The sequence below is a fragment of the Lagopus leucura genome, unplaced genomic scaffold (assembly GCF_019238085.1).
Source record: "Lagopus leucura isolate 7727_CA_CO unplaced genomic scaffold, USGS_WTPT01 Super-Scaffold_760, whole genome shotgun sequence".
Taxonomy (NCBI): domain Eukaryota; kingdom Metazoa; phylum Chordata; class Aves; order Galliformes; family Phasianidae; genus Lagopus; species Lagopus leucura.
In genome coordinates, this window is record NW_024962257.1 from 12,623,714 (window position 1) to 12,646,790 (window position 23,077).

The 23,077-nt window shown below is 46.6% G+C and overlaps 1 protein-coding gene across 5 annotated transcripts in view; it reads right to left on the reverse strand.

Annotated features, from left to right (window-relative positions):
* Nucleotides 1–23,077, reverse strand: part of CLUAP1 (clusterin associated protein 1) — a 55,640-nt gene that overhangs the window by 2,718 nt on the left and 29,845 nt on the right. For all 5 annotated transcript variants that reach the window (XM_042864762.1, XM_042864760.1, XM_042864759.1 and 2 more), the window contains 2 exons: nucleotides 16,511–16,583; nucleotides 8,055–8,162 (listed from right to left, as the gene is read on the reverse strand). In XM_042864762.1, coding sequence (XP_042720696.1) covers nucleotides 8,055–8,162; nucleotides 16,511–16,583 — 181 coding nt within the window. The remainder of the gene's footprint in view (nucleotides 1–8,054; nucleotides 8,163–16,510; nucleotides 16,584–23,077) is intronic.

The window sequence follows — 23,077 nt, forward strand, 5'->3', positions numbered from 1 at the left end:
CACTGTGCCTGCTAACCCAGGAGAAGGTGGGGAGGGTAAGGCTGACAGTACTGTATTGCTAGAGCTACTTTGTGCAGCTGTGACAGTCCTGTAAGCCAAAGCACATAGCAGGTTGAAGAGATTCATATCTTAAGATTCAATACACAAGGAACTCCACAGCAATTTTTGACCACTGTTTATACCTTTAGGCAAGGCTCCCCCATCACACAGCTCCATCTATTTGGCTTACTGGAAATTTGGCTAAGAGATTATATGATTATCATACACAGATATTCCTCATCAGAAGAACATCCTAGGGTGTGCAAGATCTCAAATTGCTAGCAGAAGGATGTAAGAGCTGGAGGTTAGAAAGTGAAGTCAAATGAAACCCAATCAGAAATACAGCAGTGATTTTTCACTTCAATCAATCAGAACAAAAGAGGGACACTTTCTTGTCTTCAAACCCAAACAACCTGACTGGATATGCTCCTGGGCAGGCTGCTTGAGCTCATGCTGTTTGAGTAGAGGGGGGTCAGACTAAAGGCTCTCAAAAGGTCTCTGCCAACCCAAATGATTCTGGCATTATCCTCTGCTTTAGTGTACAGAGAACTAATGCCTGGCTTTTGCCCCCTGGTAAGCCCTCCTATGCTCAGATCTTTTCTGATATTCCATCAGGGACTGACATCTCAAAAGAATCCTAGGCAGCGCCAAGGCAAACCTCCTGAATCTCTTGCTGAGAGTACGCTGTGCAAGTCTGAAGGGGCAGTTGGTCGTAGGGAGTTCTCTGAAAAGGGCTAACGTGCTCAAGCCTTCCTTAAGTGCTTTGGGATATGTAAAGGCCTTATGAAATGGTGAAGATGCCAGCATGGTTCTCCTTGCCAGGAAGGGAAGCTGGAAGGGGTGCAGCAGAGCTGTGATGGGGAATTCCCCATGGGGCTGGCTCAGCCTCGCTTCCTGCAGCCCTGGCAGTCACTAACTGGATGCCTATGGAACAACACTGCTGTTCCCACTGCATCTCCTCATCCATTTATCACCCCATCACCAGTTTTCTCTGTGTCAGTCAGATATAGATTTTTCACATCTATACAATATATACTTTTTTTTTAGCATGGGAATAAAACAACATAAAATACATCCTGTCCAACCTCCTTTGTAGCTCTCAGATGAGACAGGACACATTGCCCCCTTCGTAGGTTGATTTGGGTTAGCTGTAGAAAACTGCTGCCTACCTCACTCAAAAACAGCCCTGCTGTGTCAAGACAGGTAACTTATATAGGATCTCATGCCTTTAAATAAGTGGGGCCCTCTGTCGATCCAGCTGCTGACAACACAGGCAGTGGAGAAGGAATATACAACGATTCCTGGACAGAGGAGCCCTCTTCAAGCTTTAGAGACATTTGCTCTCATAAATGCTAACCTGTAAGTTCAGAGATAGTTATAGCAGACATCATTAGAGGACAACAGAGTAGCTTTTTTACTCAGCATTCAGGCTGGTCCAAGAGTTTAACTGCCATGCAGAAAGCTCACAGCATGAAGTTCTGGACAGGGAATGCTTACCTCAAGGAGAAAGTAGCAGGGAGCTTGTGCAAGGTGCTGATAAAACACAGCAGAGAGAGGCCCTGAATATAAAGAGAACCAGGGCATCACGTGAGGAGAGCCACACACTGCTGCCTGAACAGGAGAGAGGGCAGATTTCCTATGTCACAGGAAGAGCTGTGACCAAGGTGGGAGCCCTGTTTGAGCTTTCAGACACCAAACTCCACATCTGTGTGTGTGGAAGCATGAAGCAACAGACGGCCACAGTGCATAGCCCCGTGTGCTGGAGGGGAGGAAGGAACAGCAGCATGTCTGCCTGCCCCAGGCAGAGCTGGCAGCCACGGGGCTGTTTGGCACTTGAAATGTGCAGGGCTCTGTTTAGCTGGGCTCAGCTTGCTGTGGCATTAGTGCTGCACTGCTCTGGCCAGAGGCTCATGCAGCTTCCAGGCAGGTGAAAGCCTCTTATGTTGGCTTACAGACAATGTGAATTCAGCTGGGACAGGCTGTACAAAGTGATAATTAGGTAAAATGCTCATAATGAACAGACTGTAATTCACTGCACCTTTGGATTCAAATCCAATCACAGTACAACAGCCACTGAGCTATCAAGGATCAGAAGTGAACGTGCACCCACGATTTTAAGCCTTCTGCCACTCTTCCTCTGCACGTGATGCTTACCACTGCACTACCTGGGCAGCTGCCTACAATGGATCCACAGGACTGGAATGATGTATGTCTTCTTACCCAGTGGTGGGTACGTGTTAACCCTGTGCCTGACAAGGAACTTAACCTGGAAACCCACCATGAGGGGAAGGCAGATTTACAGCTGAAACTTCTGCCTCCACTTTGGAGATCTGCTTCCCACTCTTAGTGCAGATTTCTACTGTGAGCTCCCTTCCCTCTAGCTCCCAGCTTCACCAAGAAAATCAGGATAAGTCTTTCACCTGACCTTTCTGATCCATGCACCCTCTGGGAACTGCCCTCCTATGCGTCCTAGCCCTCAGCAGCAGGCCCTGATCTCAGCAGCATTTTCCAAGCATTGCTGAAGTACAGTGATGAATGAAGCACGCTACCGCTGCTGCTGTAGGATGAGTGTATTTCTATTTCTTACACCCTCCATGAAAAGGAAATCAGCTTGGAAGGGAATGACCTGCCTCAACCCCATTATTTCAGCCCTACAACCCCTCCTCCTCTAGGCCCAGTGTTGCAGTGGCCATAATAGTGCTGAAAGCATACAGACACACCTCTTCCATCCCAGCAAGCACAAAGGTTTGATGACACAAAGCACACAGCCAAAGACATCTCTGCTGGGAGATGATGATGATAATGGGAGCGACTTCCACTTCAAGTTAAGACAAATTCAGTTCCATGAATTCCAAACTGAAGCCCCTTTTCAGTGGTGCCCAAAACACTTGGCTGCTCCACTTTCTTCAGCTGCATGAGCCAATCCAGCAGCTGCCACATCAGCAAACAAACACTTTGCAGACCCTTACCTGGATGATAGGAACTACAGAGGTCTGCACAGAAATGCATTAAGATGAGAAGAGCTGCTGTGTTGGTGTTCTTCCTTCCCAGACGAGTTTTCTCAGAGCACTGCAGTCAGATCCCCTGGCTCCTGAAACAGTGCTGACAGTTCTCCCTCCTCTTTGACCTGATGAAGCCCCAGTAAGAGTCAAATCACACTTTGTGATGTTCCCAAGGACGGAATTTGTTGATACCCTCATTGCTGCTGCTGAACATGCTGACTGGGGGGAGTTATGGGAACAGTGAAAGAGGAAACCGCATCCTGCACCAAGCTGCATGGCAGCAAGAGGCAGCTCTCCCTGTATGGAAGGGGCTGAGAGATCAGGGCTCAAATCACACGTGTCAACAATGCCTGGACAATTGCAGTGGGCTACAGCACATTTTTCCCAACAGAATCCCTTTCCACTAAAGCCAAGAACACAACACATTGAGAAAACCTGCAGAACTGTTGGCCATCTCTTGTTTGTAAAGATAAATGCACGCGTATATTGATTTTGGACTTAAAACTGTAATTTCCTTTAGGAACTGAGAGAAGGAAAGAAATACAACTAAGATTTAATGTATGTTTTTTCAAAGAAGTGACATCCACAGGAACTGAATGCGGAAAGGCACCAACCAAGTAAGGAGCAGGCAGCTCTTGCACATTTGTGACTGAAACCATCAGTCCTCCTTCACACCAACTGCATGCCCCTAGCTTCTGTGCACTGGAGGAGGCTGGAGGGAAGTAAAGAGCTCTAGAAATTCAGCAGCAGAAGCCTGAACATAGTTATGAGCTGGGGAGAGAACTGCCACAAGTCTGACCACTTCCACTGAGAACAGATCAGGACTTTGTGAGCTGAGGAGGCATTTGGAGCAGGACTGTGCAGACTCCCCAGGGAGGATTTCTTGCTGCTCTGTCAAAGGTCCCATTCCCTCTGAAAAACGTGAGGGCAAATTCATCCCCTGTGGCCTTCACCCAGCACACGATCTATCTTTGGTTCTAGCCCTCTCTCTGCAGCCAGCTCCTACTTAATCACCACCAAGAGAAGCTTAAGAAGTAGGCCAGGGAAGCTAAAACACTGTCTGCCCCAGAAGCAGCATGCTTCAGACGTGTTGCTCTGCACACATCACCTCTCTGAGATCCATCTCTCCAGGTCTGGAAAGCCCCACAGGCACGGAGCTGGCAGTGGCAAGCCCATGTCCCTGCCCATCCCCAGATGCATCTCTGTTTCGACTGCTGTATATTTGCTTCCACTCCTTCCAATGAGGTGCACCTGGCTTTCTTAAAAAAAAAATCCTCTCTTCTCTGCTGCCTCCTGACACATTCGTTCTCAGTGCATTAAACACTGCAGGTTTTCACAGGCTTTTATCTGTTCACTTGCAAGCAGGCTCGCTAATAATCTGCCTGCAGCTCTTCATTATCACACTGATCCTCTGGTCACTCCTGTGAAGGTAAGAAGCCCTCCCTGCTTGTGGGAAGATGATTTGCAGAGCAACATTCAGCACTTGATAAAGCTGTTTTCTTCCAAGAAAGATCAAAGAGAGCTGAAGCTCTCAGATACAGAACGGTCTCCGTAGCCCTAACATGACAATACTGCTCCTCAGAACTGACACCACAAAGGGAAACAACATTTGGATGAGTGATCTGTGGGAGCTGAAGGCCCTGGCAGCATGGAGGATGCTGTAGACAGGCACAGCACTAATCCCTTCTCTTCCATTCAGTAGCACTTCCAGTGCCTACCTCGTTCCAAGCTCAGTGTGTGTGCCAGTGCTGTTTCTGGTTCATGGTTCACACTGTGCTTCAGACCTCCAGATGAATGAGACTGAAAAGATGGATCTGCATTTGTAATTGCAACATCACTGTAAAATCCACTTTAATTCAAGGGGATAGGTTCTTAGAAAGACCCAGCATGGTAGTTTCTACATCCCCAGGACAAGGCTCTGCATTTGTCTCCCAGGCACCTGTACCATCTGCATGTGAACAACCATGCTGCTCCACAGCACTGGCCTATGCCTTGCTTCAGGGAAGAGGCTTGTCTGCATTGCAGATGGTTAAGATCTTGTAACACTGCAAGATCCCCTTTTTCCCTGGCTCCCTGACAAAACTGAGTCTTATTCCAAACACCAGCACTAACTCACAGTTTGACCTCAGAAGCTCAAGCACCTGCAATTTTGCTTGTGTTACAGCCTCACTTATCTACAGCCAGAGAGAATAACTGGATGCAAATTTTTATTCACATTTACTGTACTCCAATTAAAAGATGCAGATGACAAATCAACACACTCTTTTACTTATTAAAGCAAACAATTAGCAACACATGGATTTATTCAGGAAGTCACATCAAGGAGACTTGCCTGTAATTGTGTACCAGGTTGGATATGAGGAAGCACTTCTCAGAAAGAGTGTGGGGTGCTGGCACTGCTGCCCAGGGGTGGGGGAGTCACCTGGAGGTGCTGAAGAGCCGCGGGGATGTGGCACTGAGGAGCGGTCAGTGGGCACATGGGGTGTGCTGATGGCGGGATGTGATGATCTTTGTGGTCCTTTCCAACCTTAACGATTCTGGCTGTATGAAAACAAGCTGTCCAGCACCTCTCACTTTGGTGACTCTCTTCCCAGCCCTTTGCTGTCACTCACATGCTTGTTATCTCCTTGTACAGAAGCCTTCCTGGCTTCCTAAAGCTGGACTTGCTGCACTGGAGAATCAGTGTAAAAATTTAAATTCAGTGGAGATGAAGGCTCCATAGCCCATGTCAACTCCCTGCCTAACCAGTCTGCTCCTCTTTGTACATGGGAAATAAAGGTTTGATTTTCTCTGTGTACAAGAGCTGGCAGCCTGTCATGTCTCCTCCAGCTCATGCTCTTTTCTGCTCCATGGGAGACTAAATCCTATACCTTCAAGTCTTTTAATTGGCAAAAGAATAAAACCAGGAGCGATACTGTCAGAGCTGCATTTAGTTTGAATGTGACTGCATTTAGACAGTCCTGCTGAAAGGACTTGAGAGAGAAACTATGTTGACTTTTCCTCAATTATACCAAGTGGCCTAATGAGAGTGATTATCTCTCCCTATGAATCTTGCTCCTCTAATGGTGAAACACATTGGAATACCTGCCCTCTTATTACAGCGGGAGGAAGTCTTCTCTAAGAGTACCTAATAACCTGTTAATTAGAGATATAAAACTGAATCACATCACAGGAACTGACCGCAGCAGTCTGTTTCTTCCCAGCAAGAGAACAAACAAAGTGATGCTTCTGAGCTGTATAACAAGACAATCCTTCAAAAGAAAGCAATTGGAATCTCTCGAGTTTAAGCAAAGAGAAAAAGTGGTAATTAATAAAAATAGTGTTTTTATTATGCTGCCTTAAATGCATTTTAAATGGAAACTACCTGTGCTGAAGGACACGTACAGACTGTGTGTTTAACGACAAATGTTCAGGCTCTATTTGCCAAAGAAGCTGAAGCACCTTGACATTAATCTCAGGTTCTCATATTGTCTCCAGCACTTCAGTTTATGAGGGTCACAGTCAAACACAGCACCTCACTGCTGAGGAAGGACCAGAAGAGCCCATTTACACAGAAAGAAGCAGATGGGAGCCTGTACCTAAGGCTGGAGCTGCTTGTCTGGATCAGGCTGGTGCTCTGGAAGGAAAGCTTTGACTCAACAAGGCAGAAAAGCAAGCTGATAATGCTTCCCCTAAGTCTAACTACGTTTGCATCCACCCCTGCCAGTACAGACTGTGCTGGAGCACAGTAGTACTGAAATGCAGTGAGTTAAAATGAGAGAATGCAGCCTTTCTCCTCCTGGGTGAACTGTGCAGAAGGCATCTCAGAAGCCAGAAGCTCATCTGGAGCTGGTTCATAGAAGGTGAGAAGCAAAAAGAGGACAGAGCCAAGGGATACTTCCAAATTACACAAAGACACAGTGAGCAAAGATCAGCACGGTCACCAAGTAGTTAGCAAGCTGCAAATGGAGAACGTGCAAAAGCCAGAGGATAATCACGTGGCAGAAGCAGCTTATAGAAGATCAGGAAGAGACCCACAGAAGCTGCAGCCAGCATCAGGTTGCTCTGTTGGAATGCCTGCTCAGGAGAGGCATCACAGGCAGCTACAGCCAGCCCTAAAAACAGCGTACAGACTATTCTTTGAGAAACTGTAAAAGCTGTTCACCCATACGAGGGCTTCTGGCACTTCTTAAGAATTTTCAATCGTTATGAGAAGCAGAAATGTGGATAAAAGTGCTTGAATTGTATTGATTTGGGAATTTCAGGTTCCTGCTCTGGTCTCAATAAGAAAGAGGAGAGCAGAAAGCACATCTGCAGCCTATCCAAGCAGTAAGTTCTAGCAGAAGTAGTGGCACATGAAATTACCCACACTGGCGCTTTATCCAGAGCCCAGAGAGGCTTTTGCTGATGCTCAGAATCATTCACAGCCAACAAGAGCACCACTACAAAATAACTGGATTTTCTGGTTTCTCTTTTCCCCATATAAGTGCAAGACAGACCCTCAGTCTGTTATTTTTCTGAGTTGTTCCTGATCTGGGCTCTGTGGGAATCAGCAGCGAGAGGCTGAAGTTCCACTGTGCACAATAGCAACAGAAGTCAGATGTCCTTCCCTGGCAGAAGTACCTCAGGGGTGCTGTGCCCACGGCTGTCAGTGCAGGCTTTACAGACTCACTAAAGGTCTCATTTTGAAGATGACCCTACCATAGATAACGTCTACACCTGGAGGGAAATGAATGCTTTGCCATGAGAAATATTAATACCTTGCTAAGGCTTTGTGCAAAGCTACTTCTGAACCTGGAAGGCAATACCAAGGAAGGATTATTCTCCCTTTTTTTATTTCCTTCAGTAAAGCCTCCTTAATTTGCCTCCCTGAAAGTATTACATTTTCTCCACACGACACTGACCACTTACAGCACACAAAAACAGAGCAGTGCCAATGCCCTTGAATGATTAACTGTCTTTTATATCTAAGGTTACTCAGATACTTTGAGCAAGTCCTTTTGAATAAAGGCAGGGAAGGAGAGGAGGAAGTACCTGGCACTAGCATCTCCAAGGCCATGTGCTGCTTCCCGAGCTGCCTGTCCTCCACTTCACTGTCAGAGCCTTCATCATCCTGGATCTCCACGTCAGAATCATCATTATCTGGTTAAAACAAAAGCAGGATACACATTGTTCAAAGCAATCCACAACAGCCCAGAATTGCAGTTGCATACCAGAGATGCTAGCACTCTCTTTGTTCAGAACACAGCTCTGCTGACACATGCAGGGGAACAGCCAGCTTTCACATCCTCACTAAGGAAGATATCTTCATACAGAAGTGCCAAAGAAGTTGAGATGAACAGAGTGTATAGTATTAACAACTGTCTTGAGACCATCCTCAGATCACGCCAGAGGCAATGTTCTCAACACACTTTCAGAGTATGAGCCATACATACCATCAGGAGGAGATATTGCAGAAGCTGAGTTTTCTGAATGAAAGTCTTCTAAAAGCTTTTGGAACTTACTGATACATCTCCTATTGTTTCAGCCTGCCATTAGCGATACCAAAAAGGTCTCCTTGGACTCTTTGCCTTTCACTTAACCATAGGTTAGAAACACATGGGGTGATGCTCCAGTAAGTGCTCTGCAGTGCCTCAAGGGATCCGTGGTGCTGTGACAAAGCCAGCAGGACTGGGTGTGAAGTCAGCACTCCAAAAGTTGCTCACTGTTTACAGAAAGCAAACCTTCCCTAAGTACACCTAATTACACATGGCTGAGCTGAAAATGGAAATAACTAATTGTGATCAGCGATGGGCTGGTACATCCTTGCGACACTTAATTATCAGGCAATACACAAATATCATACATTTTTCCTTTTTTTTTTTTTTTTTTTCTTCATTGCAGTATTAAATTAATGACAAAACATAGCAAGAGATCATATTTGATACCCTGGTACAATTTCAAGGCTCCAACAGCACTAGCTACAGTTTCTGTTTGCATTGCACTCTCTTCTTTGGCAGGTGATCGAATCACTGTGTGACCTGAATGCTGCTTCTGCCTGCTGGTATTCAGGAAAGCCAGGTTTTGTTCAGGCAACCCCCTTGGGAAGACCCACACGTGGCCTAAAGAAAGGATTCAGGGCCACGTCCTGTGCGACCTTCATCAGCACTATGACTGACACGCTCTCCCTTCTTTTGGGCTTCTTTTAACCCCTTTCTCCAGATTACATCACATCTGCTCCTCCTGTTTCTCAGCCCTACCGCCCGGAGCTGAGGATGCTGCCTGGGGCCCTATGACTGCTGTGCCCATTGCAGAGCACCATGCATGCCCCATTAGCACTTCCTCCTTCACACCTGGCTCTCCCAAGCTGCCAGCTGAGCGTGGGCTAATGGAGCTGCTGCTGTCTGGCAGCAACCAAAGTGACAATGCAGTGAGCAGCCTCTGGGGACAGGACCTGGAGCCCTCGCCCTGCAGAGGCACCGCAATGCCGTTCTGCACTGGGTGAGGCACAGCTCAACCAACCCAGGGCTTTGATTTTCTATCGTGTTTTTCAGGAAACTGATTTTGTAACCATTTATGGCAACTGGCTCTCAGAGAAAACACACAAGACATACTTCCCTTCAGACAAGGGTAAGATGGCAAGGACAGGAATGGATCTGCCATCACCCCTTTGCCATATGCAGAAGAGTTCTCTCTCACTCCGCTGTGCCATTTCTCACCCAGCTCAGCTTGCAAAAAGGAAGCTCTGCTCATTATGTAATTCCTCACAGCACCTTTCCATTGGAAAGCAGGCCCAGCAGTGAGATCCCATGGTGAGCAGCGCTTTGAGATGGAAGTGGTACCTACTGCAAAGACAGAATCGATGGCCAGAGGGCCTCAAGCTGCTGCTTTATGAAAGGAAATGGTTTCAGCACAGCTTTTTTTCCCCACAACCAATCTTCCTTCACTCAGTTTCTCTGCCCCTCTGAAGTCCCCTTCTTACCCTACTGCTTTTATCCTTTTCCTCTGCTGCCTCGGATGCTTTAACTCCCCTCAGCCAGCAATCAGGCTGCAGCTCTCTGCATTCAGCCCACGTTTAGGAAGCAGAGGACTGCTGGCAGCCCCCAGAAGCACACCGGTGCCTCAGCTCCAGCACTCAGCTCTCCCAGTGTGCATACCAGGTCACATCAACACCTGCTTTCACTCACACGCTTTGCAAATCCTTCATTACTTCGCAGTAAAAATGAAGAGAAGGGTCACCAGGTGAACTATCAGTGTGTAAACGCAGCGCACCATATTTGCAGCTGTGCTGGGACGTGGGAACAAATCTTGTTATGGAGCTTAGGAGTTGGGGCTCTCTGAGCAGCCTTGAACTGTGCAGCACAGAGCATAACATGGAGCTTCACCATAGTGAAGGTGGGCTGCAGGAACAGAGAAGCCAGAACTGCAAAGGCAAATCCAGCAACAGCCTGTGATCCTGAGCCTCCTCTGCCCAGATCTGGACAGACAGAGAGAACCTCTCACTGCAACAAAACCAATGCATCGCTCTAACCTGGTGCTTTGTGACAGTTGGCTCCGGGTCCCAGCACCCAGTCCAGCTCTGCCTGGGGTGCAGCAGGGCACAACAGCACCAGGCCACATCACCAGGGACACAGAAGCAGAGAACATAACTAAAAACGTATTTAAATACACAGGATGAAAACAAGCTGAGCCCAGGCTTCCTAATGGGCTGAAACAGCAGGTTGGTCCAATGCTCTGAGTGACCCGTCCTACATACAGCAGTATAGGATTCCCTCACCCCATCGTCCTCGTTGTATTTGCCCAGTATGTTATGTTTGCACCAAAATATGCTGGATCAAAAAAAAAAAAAAAAAAAAAAAAAGAAAGATAGAAAAAAAGGGACCATTTAGAACATTTCACTTCATAATGTACAGGAAAAAAACAACCTGCTGCTTCAGGAGAGGTGACAACCCCTGCGCAACACTGAGCAATAGAAAGGAAGACAAGGAATGTTCCTCATGGAGAAAATGCAGATTTCTCAGCACCAGTATAAAGACAGAGGATAATAAAGCACAGGACTTGCAGTTCCCACACACTAGTACATGATGTGCAGAACATGTTCTAAGGTAGCTGGATTATGAGATTTGCATGGCTGTATGTGAAGATTGTTTGACTTTCAGCAATACACTGTAACCCAGCAATCCACGTGCCCAAATTCAGGCCAATGCTAGCAGCTTACTAAAGCTTTAGCTTGGTGCTTTAACAAGCTCCTATATTTTGCTATGAAAAGACAATCCAAAGAAACGCCCCACAAACTGCATTTGGCCCAGTTCCCCACTGCAGGGACCTCTCTACTGCACAGAGCACATCGGTAGAATATCTGACTACCCAAGAGAGAACACACCGCGACCTTAAACTCCTCTTGCCTTAGATTTCAGCATTTTCACATCATAAAGGTGGCTTTTAGTCAACTAAATTTCACAGAATCACAAAATGGTTTGGCTTGGAAGGGACCTTTAAGATCACCTCCAACCCCTGCTGTAGGCAGGGACACCTCCCTCTGCACCAGGCTAACAGAAAGCACATCCTGTCACAGCTGAGAGGCACGAACCTCAGAAGATGCCTTTTGTTTCAAAGCATACTGCTGTGTTCAGAACAGCCCACAGCAGATACGTGGACTGATCATATGAGTTTTAAATGATTAAATGTAACCTGCAAAGTCATTTGATCCTTACAGAAATACATTTAATAAGTAATATGAAGTTTTAGATCAGGGGAAAGAAGAAAAAAAAAAGAAAAGAAATGGATTCAGGCTTTACTGCGACCAAAAGGATTGATGTGCAGTTCTCCCCTAAACACTTCAGTTCACCAAAGCCACGTTCACATCTCACCATACCCAGAGAAGTCAGTTGTGACTGCCAGCCTGAATGCTCACACCTCTGCAGTTCCAACAGAAAGTGCAGTGCTACAATGTGATGGACAGCACAGCAGTGACAGTGGGGTAGCAAAGTCAGAGGCTGCAACAAATGAGGATAGGCTAAAATGCAGCATCCGTGAGCACAGAAACAAAGAAAAGAGTCTAATCACCTTTGAAAGGCCTCAGGTAGGCAGGGATCTCCAGCAAATATCCTCACCTCCACTGCCAACCCTTAAATGAGGGCTGAGAAGGGGTGGATCCTGGCCCCAGCCCTTCCAGTCACTCAATACATTGCATGCACCTGAGCTCCCCTGGGCTGGCCCTGCCTTCCCACAGGTGCTCAATCACTGCTTTAAGTCCTGACTTAGCATTTCTGCTACAGAAAGCAATGCTTTGATACACACATTTCAGTAGGGAACTTCTTTTGTCCTTAGCACAAAATGCTCATCTCTGAGAAGTCACTTTGCTGGTGGCAGGACTGATTGAGGTCCTCCTACCAACTTCAGCAGTAAGGGTGCATGTTCAGACCTTAAGGCATGAAAATTGAGCACAACATCCCAGCAAATACCCAGCAGTGGGATGCACAGTTAGCTCCAAGTGCCCTTTTTTACATCTCTATTATTTTAAAATGGCTTATTGCTACTGAGCCCAATCTCACATTTTAAACAGCACAGATAGCTATACCACTGCTAAGGGGAGCAATAGGTCTCTGTCACCTGAAATCACTGAACACAATCCCCCGTTCAACCTAAAATCATTGAAAACAATTCCCATTCAACCTGGGATTTGGAGTCTTGGCACAGGAACAAGGAGCTAAGATCATTTTTGACCATTTTTACAGAGGGGTCATATTCAGTCACCATAACAGTTTCTAACAATCTCAAAGGCCAAGAACCCCTCAGAGCACCATTAAATTAAACGTGAATTTGCAATTATTTTATGAGCAAGAGGCAAGATGGCTGTGCACCAATTGCAGTCTTCCCTTAGGAGATGCATGTTTTTAGTACTTGGCAACTCACTGCTCTGCTACAGGGTGACAAGCACTCCATGTTCAGCAGCCATCAGTTTTTAAGGCATCACTTCTGGAGTGGAAAGACTACAAGGGATTCAGTGCATCACCACATTGCAACAGTGCCATGTGATCTGCTACCCAAAGCCTAGCATCTATTTGCTCCGTTCCACTGAGTAAGATGATAGGATCCAGGCACACATTGCTTGCTTGTCAAAAAAGAGTTTGCTTGGCAAGTCGAACAGGGAAGGAAGCACACTGGAACAGGTTGCCCAAGGAGGCTGTGGATGCCCCATCCCTGCAGGCATTCGAGGCCAGGCTGGATGTGGCTCTGGGCAGCCTGGGCTGCTGGTTGGCGACCTGCACACAGCAGGGGTTGGAACTGGGTGAGCACTGTGCTCCTTTGCAACCCAGGGCATTCTATGATTCTATGGCATGATTCTAAGACTAGTCTGAAGAAATGTATTTCAGCCTAGAGCAAGGTTCACTTGTTACTTTTTGCTCAGCAAACATTGGGTTTTTTTCAGCCTAAGGTGAATATGAAAGAAAGTATACTGACTGTGTGCTGCAGCCTGCGGCCTTCCTGGTCCCTCTCCTCTCACATCACACCATTAGCACAGCAACACTTCACATTTCTACACCTGCTCTACCAACAGTTCTTGCACTGTCTCATCTATTCCCTGCCCCTCCAGCCATGGTGACACCAGGCCCCAAGGCTCAGGCACTGGCAAAACACATTGCTGTACTGCTGCAACTGCTTCACCACACAGATTTCCATCAGCAAATGCTGCTCAAAGCTGCATCTGCATCTGGAGTTCAGCACCTCCATGTAAGCTTTTTTCCATGTAACTTAGTGCTTCTCTGTATTTTTTTCTGTTGAGCTGTTTTACAAAGATGCCCAGTGACAAATGAAAGACAATTTACCATGCGTGCTAAAAAAGCAGAAAAAAGAGGCTGTTCCTGAGCCGTGCTAAACACTGCTGCAAATCTTATTCAAGTACCCCAACACGTCCATAGCCCTTCTAACACAACTCAGCTGACCTTGCACAGCTCTTCCTTGCAATACATACCATGCAGGTTTCTCTGGTGTTAGCTGAGGCTGAATGTAAGCTGAGGGCTGCCCAGAATCCCTGCAACTTGTTCCACAGAGAAAGGCGCTGTTAATTTGCAGCCCTTCTTGCCAAATTAGCAGCAGATAAGGTCAAAGGATTCAGACAATAAGAGGACTGTATTGATTACAGAGGTATGCAAAGGTGAGGGTGCTTACAGGGACAGAATGAACACTGACTTTTATCAGTTAATGGTGATAAATTTATCACCGGACTCCAGCCTATGCTGTTTGAAGGGCCTCATTAAGTGCTTTGCAGCTCTCAAGGGCAAAGTGTAATGAGAACCTTCCCTTTCCCTCTGTGCACGAGAAGAAGGCACATGCCCCAGAAGTCTCACCACATAGGTGCACTAAGGTATAAGTACTTCTGTTGTGCCTTACACCACTCCCACCCTGCATCTGCTGCTCACAGCACTCACTGATAAAATCACTGATTCCTGGGAGCCCTCCACTGCAGCAACTCCAGCCCATGCAGTGCTCTCTATTTCAAGTGCAAATGTCCCAAGCAGCCTCTGAGGCACCAGAGATGCTGCACTCATTCTGCTGCTGTTTCTCTCTTTCCTCTCGTGTAAAATGTAGTTTTTCTTGTGACAAGGAGCTCAGGGAGCTCATCTCATCACTGAGATGGCACTGTGCCATTTAGGGTACTTACCTTTGCATGGTTTTCTCCAAACAAATCTCTTGGTTTTAAATTCTGCACAGGACATCACTTTAACAGTGAGGAGAGTGGGGTTGGCCTTTGAGGAAGGCACGATTTGGTCCTGATACTTCTATGTTAGCTAATGGGGATCTCAGCTAGTTTTACAGCATTCAATAAATTAACTTTGCAACATCCAGCAATGAAGCTGCATTCCAGGTTCACTGCTGGGAAAACAGCCAAATGCAAGGCCCCACTTACACCCCTGCAGCTCCACAGGTAACAGCAGGCTGCATCTTAGGAAGATGACGACCTACCGAGGTGATGGGACAACAAATGAATGAGTCTGCACTGAAAACCAGGCTCCTGTTGGAGCTTGTTCCTATCACTGGAAAAAACATTGCTTTTGTCCATACAGTACTCGCATGAAGATATTAAGGCAATATTGGTACAGATCATTAGAAGTCATAAGCGTGTTCTTACGTACAGCCAGATAACTTGCTGGAGGATAAGGTTTGTATTATTTCAGAGATAAAAAATGACCGAAGAGTTTTCCAAGTGAAAATCCACTGACAAGGAAAAAGATTGGGAAAAGTTCACGTTCACAACGTTCACATTGCTAATTATTGATGATAAATGTTCTTCCCTCTTGAACTTGGAAACTGTCCCACAGCAGGACCTGGCTTTTTTCATTCAGGTAGATCCTGGAAACAACTCCACATTCTTGTAGTTTATATTATGAATCCTCTGTTTCAAACAAAACCTCTCTTTTTACTGCACTGGCATAAGGAGACGAGATGAAAGACGGTCAGAGATGAACAAATTTCCTCTTCCACAAGCGTGCTCAGAACACATCTGCCCACAAACAAACTACAAAGCATAACTCTGATGTCCTTGCCCAGTTTTAGCATAAGCTCTCTCTCTGATTCTGAGAATCAACCCTCCTCTTACTTTTTTCACTACAACATAAAAATGCACATGCTGCAATTTTCAATTCACAGGGGTAATTAATGGTGAACTCTGCTGACGCTTGACTTGGAAGAAGCAAAATCTGGTTTGTTAGCTCTCTGCAAAATCTCAGGAGGTTATTATTCCCTTCTGTTCTTCAGCTAGAACTCTAATTAATTAGAAGTAAGTTTAGAGAAAAAGGAAAACCTCAGATTTTAATTGCATTCACAATTTGCAGGTACACTAAAACCAAAGAAATGGGAGCAGGCAGATGTGGCTCACACTTGGATGATTTGTAATGGCAGAGAGAATTACAAGCAGCCTTTTCACCTGTGAACATGATGTTCTGATAGATACATCACAAAGAATTACTCCAAACACAGCCAGCTCCACATCCAAGGTGGCAGAGGAACTTACACTCTGGTTTAGACCAGCATGTGTCTACCACAGGGCAGCCAGGCAGTCCCACAGAGCAATGAGGCTGCCTGCCAACACCAGCATCTCAATGGGCACAATCCTCTGACCAAGGCTGTTAGCAATGCTTCTTCATTAGTTCTACTGTGCTGGCCTTCATCCACAGCCTGAGGGGCTCGGAGGATAGCAAGTAATAAAATGGAGCCTCTGCCTGCCTGCTGCAATTGCACAGCATGTGTAGAGAGGGACTGCTCTCACCTCTCAGCACTGCAGGCAGCACTTGCAAGGTGCAGCATCTACAGCCCTGCACAGAAGTCAGGTTCCCTATTTCATGGCTGTCCTTTTATAGTTACTATCACTCTACTTTTTCTAATACACCTGTTGACTCTGTCATCCATCCCATGTCCCCATGCTTCAGGCTTGTTTGGGCATATTTATACATCAAGTACATAGCACATAATTTTTCTGCCAATGAACCTAGGGAAGAAATCCCACTTACTTCCACTCTTAAGCAGGCGTTGTTCCTCCTCCTTCAGCCTGTTCTGCATCAGACGCAGCATGTTTGCTGCTTCCTGGAACAGGTGAGAAGAACTGAATTAGAAAAGCTGCCCTGTCATCCAGTCGAGTAGCTAATGGATGGCCCTACAGCAGCACTTAAGGGCTCTCACAGGCAACATGAAACAAGAAAATTTCATCATCGAAAATATTTTATGGACAAAAAATCTTGAAGTTTGGGAACTCCTACTTACTTTGCCCACGAGGTCAGGATATAAAGCATAAACCCGCAAACAGTACACTGAAAATCAACCACATGTTCCAACCAGGTGCAACTTCACTTATCACATTGAAAATGAGTTCACTCATCTTCATCCCAAAGAACATCACAACCATCACAGAACAAAGGGGACTCTCTTTGCAAAGTGACCTTCAGTAGATTTTTTCAGCCAATATGCCAATAAGCAGCAGAAGTGGTTCGTGAAATGACTGCAGCTTTCTCATACACAAACCATAATGGAATCAATTCACCCGTTCCCATGTATGCAAACAAAATGGGAAGAAACAGCCCAACGAATGAGCTGAAGAAGTACACTAACAGGGGCACTGTGCTATTGTACAGAGTTCGGGTGCATAGGAGAGCCATGGCAGTAAGGCTCCATAAGGTGGTCTGCTGATTTCTAAATGTAGCAGGTTGTTAGGTAAAAATATGCTGAGGAACACTGTTGTAATGACAGTATGCTAAAGTTGTGACATAAAGGCTGCTAAGAGCAAGTGGAAAAGGGCAAATGGAACAGGAGTTGCTGTGCTAAGGAGGAGAAGCAAATCACCATTCACAAGCCTTCAAATGAATGACAATGGTAAAAGAAAGTGTTACAGAAAGGCCTACAAGGACTTAAAAATCCTCAGTCCTGCAACTGATAAAAACTGTGATGGATCAGAAAGGCAGGAGTAGGCTGATGGGAGCAGGGCAGTGGTGGGTAGAATCATAGAATGTAAACCAGACACTTTCATTCTAGCATTGTGGACTGGTAAGAAAGCATGCCTGCCTCTGTAGGCAGTAACGGATGGCAGTGAGTTTCATCTTCTGGGATGAGCATCACAAGGTGGACTAAAGGTGAGAACGAGATGTGGGCAGCCAGGATCTGCAGCATGGGCCCTTCCCAGGAGCTCTCTCTGCAACACCATCCCCCAGTGTTTTCCTGCCGAGCCACCAGCTGCTAGTTTCTTTTTCCATCTCTTCCTCCCTATCTGGTTTCTCCCATCACCCTTAAGGCTTAAAGATAATCAATGAAAGTACAGAAATGGATTAAACAAGTCTTGCACCCTGCCCCAGCAAACATTTCCAGCACAGCCCCCATGGCACCGTGCCTTTGGGAAGAAGGGTGCAGGCAAAGGAGCAGCGCTGAGCAGCCTCAGTCTGACTCTGTGTGCTTGCACAGCACACATGGCAAAGAAAATCAGAGGGGTACCAAAAATCAGGGCACATCACAGATGACATGGGGACAAATGCATAAAATTAGAAAACATCTTTAAAATAGACCTGTTCACAGACTAGGGAAATGATAAGAGCACATGCTCAACAGGAGTTGCTGCTCAAAGCTCTGACTCACACAGTGCACAGCAATGTGCTGCTGTGGTGGGCGAGGAGGGGGGTAGTGCATCCTTCAGCTCCAGCGCTGATTTGTGTGCTTAAAACAAGAGAAGTGGAGTGTCAGGAAATCTCTTAGCATGCAGCTGAGACTTCTCCCCCCTCCTGCAGGTACCAGAAACACAGCTGACCTCGCAGCGAGCAGCTCAGAGCTCACTGGCAGAAAACATGTTGATTTTCTTCAGGCTTAGATCCCTGCACAGTGTGATGTGCGGTCCGATAAACACAACAGGGAGCTGCTGAGGCTGTAATGCACCATCCTGTCCAGAGCTGCTCTTCCAGCACACGAAGCAATGTCACCTGAGGAATCCCAGCAGAGCAGCACCCTGCCCACCCGGTGGCACAGTATGGGATGGTACGGTGACAGCGTGGGGTCTCTGGGGCACGCTGGCAGCAGCTGGGTGTGCAGAAGCAGGTGAGCAGCAGCCAGCATCGAAGCTCTGCTCAGTCTCTCTGGTAAACAAACGTGGCTGAAATGCTGCAGGCAAGTGCTGTACATAACCTACCCCACCAGCTAAATGTGTCCAAATTTAGAGGCAGCATATGCTACGGAATCATGGTGTCAAGTAAACACAATTAGCGTGGTGCCAATGAATGCAAAATCAGAGCCAGTCTGCCCCCATCAGAACGTGGCCCTGGGCCTTCCAGGACACCTGGGACTGAAAGTCCTGTCCTAAAGGCAGATGGATTTCTGCTGAGATTCAGCTCTTCTCTTCGATATGCAGCCCTGTCCAGACGTAGATCTACCCTTTACAGAGCAATCCTGTCAGTCACCTTGCAGGCTCAGTGCAGGCAGCCCAGCGCACTGCGTGGCTGTGCAGGATGCTGACACAACAACCCAGGCTCCAGGGGATGTGAGGAAGCACCCACCCCAACCCCTGCTCCCAGCAGGATTGCAGCACCGTGTGTGCCCCAGCTCTTTGGGTGCTAACAGACTCCCAGGACAGAGACTGCTCAGTTTCCAGGCAGCCTGCTCAGTGCTGCTTGGCCAAAGGGGAAGTAATGACCTCCAGATCAAGTCAGAGCCATTTTGCACTGCTGATGACCTGTCCATGCCTTTAGCACACAAGGGTTCTGCTCAACTCCACCATAAATACACCGCCAGGCATCCTCAGCAGCCCTGTGGGACAGACAGAGCCCAGCCTGCAGCGAGATGCAAGAGAGAATCCTTCTGGTGACACAGGAGGCTTCCTAAGCAAATGAGCCCTGCCTGCATTTACAATGATCTATGCTTTCTTCATGCTCATCTCAAGACTGTCCAACTGAGCAAGAACGTTATTCATCTCCAGCACGATGGATGCACTTTTCCAAGACAGATGTGTGTTCTTGATAGAATGGGGCTTGAATGAGCACAAGGCAGATGCTCCTTATCCTCATGTATTTTAACCAGCAAAGCAGACAACTTTTGCTCTCGTATCTGGCTATGAAATTATTTGGAAAACAGCGATGAGACACAACATGTCTGCTTGGCAGTGCTTTTCTATAATCTAATCCACTGCCTTGCAGACAAGTGAAACTTCAGCTGCAAATTCCTGCAGTAGAACAAATGGCTTTGAGAATCCTTCTCCAGAAACCTGCACAAAGCAGAGCCTGAGAAAGAATTTCTCTTTGACTGGCTTCTTATTTCATATGAATTCCAATTTCTTGAAGAGGGAGACCATTAAACACCATGTAATTATAACCACTGGCAAAGTCCACACAGCTGAGTGCTGGATCTGGGCACCAGGAGGAGAGCGTTTTGCTTTTGTTTTGCTGTTGCTTTCAGACATCCAGACCCATTTGCCATCGCATTAGAGAATGCCCCCCAGCAGCTGACCCACACATCACAGCAGCTCTGCCATCCACTCACTCTGTGACTTAGGGAAGTGACCCACGACTTCCTGGCGGGCAGTCCTTTCTGACAGCACTAATGCTGCTGAGCGTTGTTCTAAGCAATAAAATCAAGTTGCTGAAATCATTCACTTGTAAACAACTCTTACCCCTTCAGAATGAAGAAGCAGCAAATCTAAACAGGCTGGGGAGAAGAAAACCGGAATTGATGCACTATTTGATCACTGAGGGCATCTCAGTATTTTCTTCTTAAGTTAACACCAAAATCGTACTGGGGAAGTTGTGGAGAAAATGCCAGCAGGATTTTGAATACAAAGGACACATTTCATGGAGCCAGCTGAGAGACAGCATGGTTACCACTGAACGGAGACAAAGAGAAGAAATGAAGAACAGACCACAGGGATAACTGTGAAGGAACGCCAGGATGACTGGTGATGGCTGCTTTGCTTTTTGCTCAGATGCTAACATCTCAATTTTTGCCTGGGTTATTACTTCTGTTCTCAGCCATCCTCCAAACCCCAGAAATCTCTCTCAGCATCTTAGTAATGTTTCCTTCTGGTTTTCTTTTTTTTTTTTTTTTTTCCCCAGTGATTTGCTAGAGCATATTGGTAATCCTCCTGCTCTGTAGTGCACTCGAAGGGAACCAATTTGAGGATGGATTGAACGACTCATCTTCACCTTGCTATTAATCTCAGCAGCCGTTTCTGCCTTTGTTATAGAACAAAACAGCTGAGATTAGCTCTCACTGCATGCACACAATGGGATTTGTTTTTCATAATAGAGTGTTGCCACTCATTCAGTAGGGGTGAGATACAAGGACTTGGAAAAATTGCTGCCTGAAGAGAGAATGTGACAGTACTCCTAAGGAGAGGAAGGCTGCTAGGTGCAGCAGCGAGTGGGGAGCATGGTGCCATGGGCTGACTGCACAAGGTGCAGCCTGCCTGAGCTGCTCCTGAAGACTTGCAGACAGAGCTTCCTAACCTACTTTGAATCACCTCACCCCATATGAATGTCTGGCTTTGTGATTCCATTTGACCGCAACGCTTTGAAGTTTTTCCCCTTTCTTTGGAACAGGCTGCCCAGAGCTGTGGGCGCCCCATCCCTGGAGGTGCCCCACTGATGGGACCCTGGGTGGCCTGAGCTGGTGTGGGACAGCCAGCCCATGGCACAGGTTGGAACTCGATGATCTTTAAGGTTCCTTTCAACCCAACCATTCTGTGATTTGATAATTACTATTCTGTTGAGGAACGAAGACCCTGGGAGACAAAAAACGCACCTGAAAAAGTGAGGCAGCAGAATGCTTGCCTAGAGACTTGCTGATGGACCAGGATGTGCAAAGGAGCATTGTGAGGAATGATGCTGACAGCCTGAAGACGTGGGGGCACTGGGAAGAGTGGGAGGGGGCTCTGCTCTGTTCTTGGCTAAGGCAGTGCATGCGGGAGCCCAGCTCTGGTCCTGTACACATGCACACGTCAGAGGGAATGAAACAGGAGGAATTAGAAGGTGAACTTCTGGTGTGCAGCTTTGAACCCAGCAGGATTACAGACCTATGGAGAGAAAGTCCACAGGCTCGCAGTGCTGCAGCAGATGGAAACAGGCGCCCCAGGAGCCGGGAGGGGAGATGGGGAGCAGCAGCTGCAAAAGGAGCAATTTTTGGATGCACTGAGCTGCCCTGCAATATGTGCAGTAAGAGTCACGTGTGGTTTTGTCCTCCAGCCCTTAGCTGGACTGAATACAAAAGCCACAACCCCACTGTGTCTTGGTATTAAATCAAGGACAGTGCTTTGGGGAATGTGGTCTCAAAGAAGCGAGCTGCTGCTCTATTAGAAAAGAAAAACTTCTCCTAGCAGATTCTCTGGAATCTCTTATCAAGGTTCACACTAATAAATATTCAACATTTATTCATCTTTACCATTTTGGCCCGAGGTGTATTTGCAAATCACCACCACCGTCCGTTTCTTTTTATTTATTTTTAGAGAATTCATCCTTCCAGAGGATGGACAGACACTGCATCAACTGGAAACCGTCAGCCTCCATTACAGGACCATCTGTCTCCTCCCTAGTCTCATTATTGCCATCTCCCTCAATTTGATGCTCTGAACAGCCATCGCCTCTCACCATTAAGAGCCATTTTACAGCAATCATTTCTACTGAAACACATTAAGGCATACTCGAGAGTATTTAATACACATAACTGACCCTCACCACAAATTCACCAACTGTTAACACAGCACTGTCCCCACCATGCGGTGGTGGAAGGAGAGGAAGGCAGAGAGATTCATTTCTGCTGTGGTGTCATTATTTCACACAATGAATTTGACTGTCCTTTTTCAGAGTACGTTCTTACCTTGAAACTTCTTCAGTCGCACCCAGCCATCACAAATTCCCCTGATGAATCTACCTAGAATTGAATTTTCTTGAAAAACAGCAAATCTTAACGCTATTTTACAACAGTTTGGTCTTATGCTGTCTGTTTCCTGCCTTCAATCCCGTTAGCTGCTCTCTGGTGAAGTGGTCACTGGGAGTACTGTAATAAACATCGCAGAAGTACTTCAATACATGTGGAAGAAGAGCATTGGTCATTTAAGCTGACAGAACAGCTCTTAGCTGAGTGAAGCACTGACACAGCACTGAGAGAGGCTCAGCATTGTGACAAAGACCAAACCAGCATCTGCGTTCATCTCTTCACAGCACGTGGGCAACTCTGCATCCTCGCCTAGAAATTCTGACACAAACATCTTATTTATCAAAATGAGCAACTAAATCTGATAGGTCACTGCAAAGTGCATCTGCGTCAAGGACAGTCACAAAAAACCACTAAGGTTTGCTCAGAAGGCTTATCTTGAGAAGGAAATACATGAAGGTTAACTCAACTTTCTTTGTGCTATCATAAAAGCCAGGGGAAAAGGCTAAAATATTCCCTTATGCAATTAAACTTACTAGAAGAGAATATACATCTTCCTAAAGGTCCAATAACTACTTAGCAGTTCTGATTTCCTACTCATAAACACAACAACGACCACTTCACACAGAACAGACAAATGGGAGCTGGAAGGGCACAGCACACTTCATACTGGGAAGCAGTGAGGC